This window comes from Octodon degus, unplaced genomic scaffold (genome assembly GCF_000260255.1).
Source record: "Octodon degus isolate 3935 unplaced genomic scaffold, OctDeg1.0 scaffold00065, whole genome shotgun sequence".
Classification (NCBI taxonomy): domain Eukaryota; kingdom Metazoa; phylum Chordata; class Mammalia; order Rodentia; family Octodontidae; genus Octodon; species Octodon degus.
The window spans coordinates 4377408-4379784 of record NW_004524641.1 but is presented as its reverse complement, the minus strand read 5'-3'; the positions used below and the strand labels follow the sequence as shown (position 1 = coordinate 4379784).

The 2377-nt window shown below is 33.1% G+C and overlaps 1 protein-coding gene across 5 annotated transcripts in view; it reads right to left on the bottom strand.

Moving 5' to 3' along the window:
• Positions 1 to 2377, bottom strand: part of Lnpk (lunapark, ER junction formation factor) — a 90083-nt gene that overhangs the window by 12325 nt on the left and 75381 nt on the right. For all 5 annotated transcript variants that reach the window (XM_023719214.1, XM_004634735.3, XM_023719213.1 and 2 more), the window contains exon 10: positions 273 to 378. In XM_023719214.1, the coding sequence (XP_023574982.1) occupies positions 273 to 378 (106 nt within the window). The remainder of the gene's footprint in view (positions 1 to 272; positions 379 to 2377) is intronic.

Below are 2377 nucleotides of genomic sequence, written 5' to 3'. Positions count from 1 at the left end.
CCTGAGCCAGCCAAAAAAAAAAAAAAAAAAAAATCCTTCTCAATTTAGGGGGCTGGGGCTAAAGCTCAGTGGAATAAGTGCTCTCCTGGAAAGCACAAGGTCCTGACTTTGATCCCTGGTACCACAAAAAATAGTAAAATAATAACAAAATAACAAAAACAAAAAAAGAAATAGCCAAAAAAATTATGGTGCATCTAGTGTGCATACACACATATACACCTCCTGACAATTTTTTCCATTTTCTTTCATCTACCACCCTAGCAATATAGTACCTGTTCTGTGGACCATCACCAACCAAATATTCAACAATTCTATCCAGTGCACCTCGTTCTCGGGGAAGAATGGGTCTTGCTAAGGGTGGACCTGGAGGATGAAGACCTGGTAAATAAAAAATATGTATCAAGCTTAAATCTATAAGACATGTATAAAACTTAATTACCAAGAACTACTTATGTTTGTTAGAATTTTTAAAAGATTTGAGCAACAGCAAAACTAATTTTTTTTTAGTAGAACATTTAAATTTTCATTAAAAATATTGCACTACAAGAAAGGTACTTACATATTTTATATCAAAACCACCAACTTAATTTATCAGGAGATAAAATACTATGTTAGGTTCTTTGCAAACTCATTTTTAAAACATCCCAACTCTATAAGCCTGTAATAATAATCAGGAAACTTGTACTTTGGATTATAATGGAATAACAGGGATCAGGTTTACCTTTCTATATAAAACACCAAGCAAAATATACAAAGTAACAGACTTAAAGATACTTGACTTCAGGCACTGTAGGTTGAGATGAAAAACAAGACATGCCCAACAATTGCCTCAGCTTATTGCCTGCAGAGAATTCCCAGGCGTGGTTCAAGGACAGAGAATACAGCAGTCTCCAAAGGGCGAGAAGACAGTGCTTGGGAGGCCAAGGCCTGGCAGGTTCACATAAACGCATACCAAAGATGGGAGAAGGCACAAAGATCTTCAGAGGGTCTCCCCGAGTATTCAGCAGACTACTCATTAGTGCATGCATACAAAGAATCTACCTGAAAGTAGAAAAACAACCCACAACCAATGAAAGAAAACAGTATTCATGCAAGGACAGAAATAGTGCCTATTTTTACCAAATGGAGTGGAAAATCTAACAGAGATCAGTTGGTAAAATATGAAGATTTTGTAACAGAATAAAAAAAAATTACACCATAAAGTAAATTTTACAATGTCTGGCATCAGATCAAAAATTACTAGACAAACAAGCAGTAAAATACTATTCATAAGGATAAAAATTAAATAAAATTGGTTCAGAGATAACAGATACTCAAATTAGTAAGCAAATATGTTGGAAAAACTTATTATGTATATTTTCCACATATCTGAGAATCTAAAGGAATGCTTTAGAATGTTAAGTAGAGACATGGTAAAGTATCTCAAGTGAATTTCTACAAATAAATATTATAAAGCATAGAATAAAAATATTCATAGATGGTATGAACAATTTAGATATTACAGAAGAAAACACTCCAACCTTGAAGACATGTAACAATAGAAACCATACATAAACACATAAAAAGGATTATAACTTTAAAGGAAAAAAATATCAAGTATATAAAGATAGATTCATAGGTGTGTGCGTGTGTGCGTGTGTGCGTGTGTGCGTGTGTGTGTGTGTGTGTGTGTGTAAAATGAAAGACAGTGAAGATGGGAGAAGAAAATCATATACCAATCATATAAATTTTTTTCTCAATTCAACAGAAGTTACAACCCTATATAATCAAAACCATCAAACAAGTCCCAGGCACAAATAACAGAATTTCATACCAAAAGACAAATAATCAAACTGTTGAAAGGAAACATAAACAGATAAGAACAACAGCAGACTTTTCAATAGAAAAGAAAATGTAACCCAGACAACAGCGAAACAATATCTTTAAAGTTCTGAAAAGAAAAAAGTATCAAACAATAGAAGGAAAAAAATGGATCAAGTACAGGTATTAAGATAGGATATGTTTTAAAGCACATAAAAAGAAAAGTAACTGCACAGTACCAGAAGGATCAATTTATCAAGAAGAATCCTGAGCATATATGATTATCATACAAGCTTTAAAAAACATGAAATAAAAATTGATAAAAATTTAAGAAATACATAATGACAGTTTAAAAAGTTTCAACATTTTTCTCAGTGATGGATAAAGTACACAGAAAATCAGCAACAATATGGAAGATTTGAACAAGACTACTATACTACTACCTTAATCTAATTAACAGAATACCAGCTCTACCCAATAGGTATAAAATATCTTCTTGGTCTGGGGAGATAGCTCAGTAGAATAAGCGCTTGCCTGGCAAGTACAAGGGCCTGAGTTCAATCCCTGGTCCTGCCAA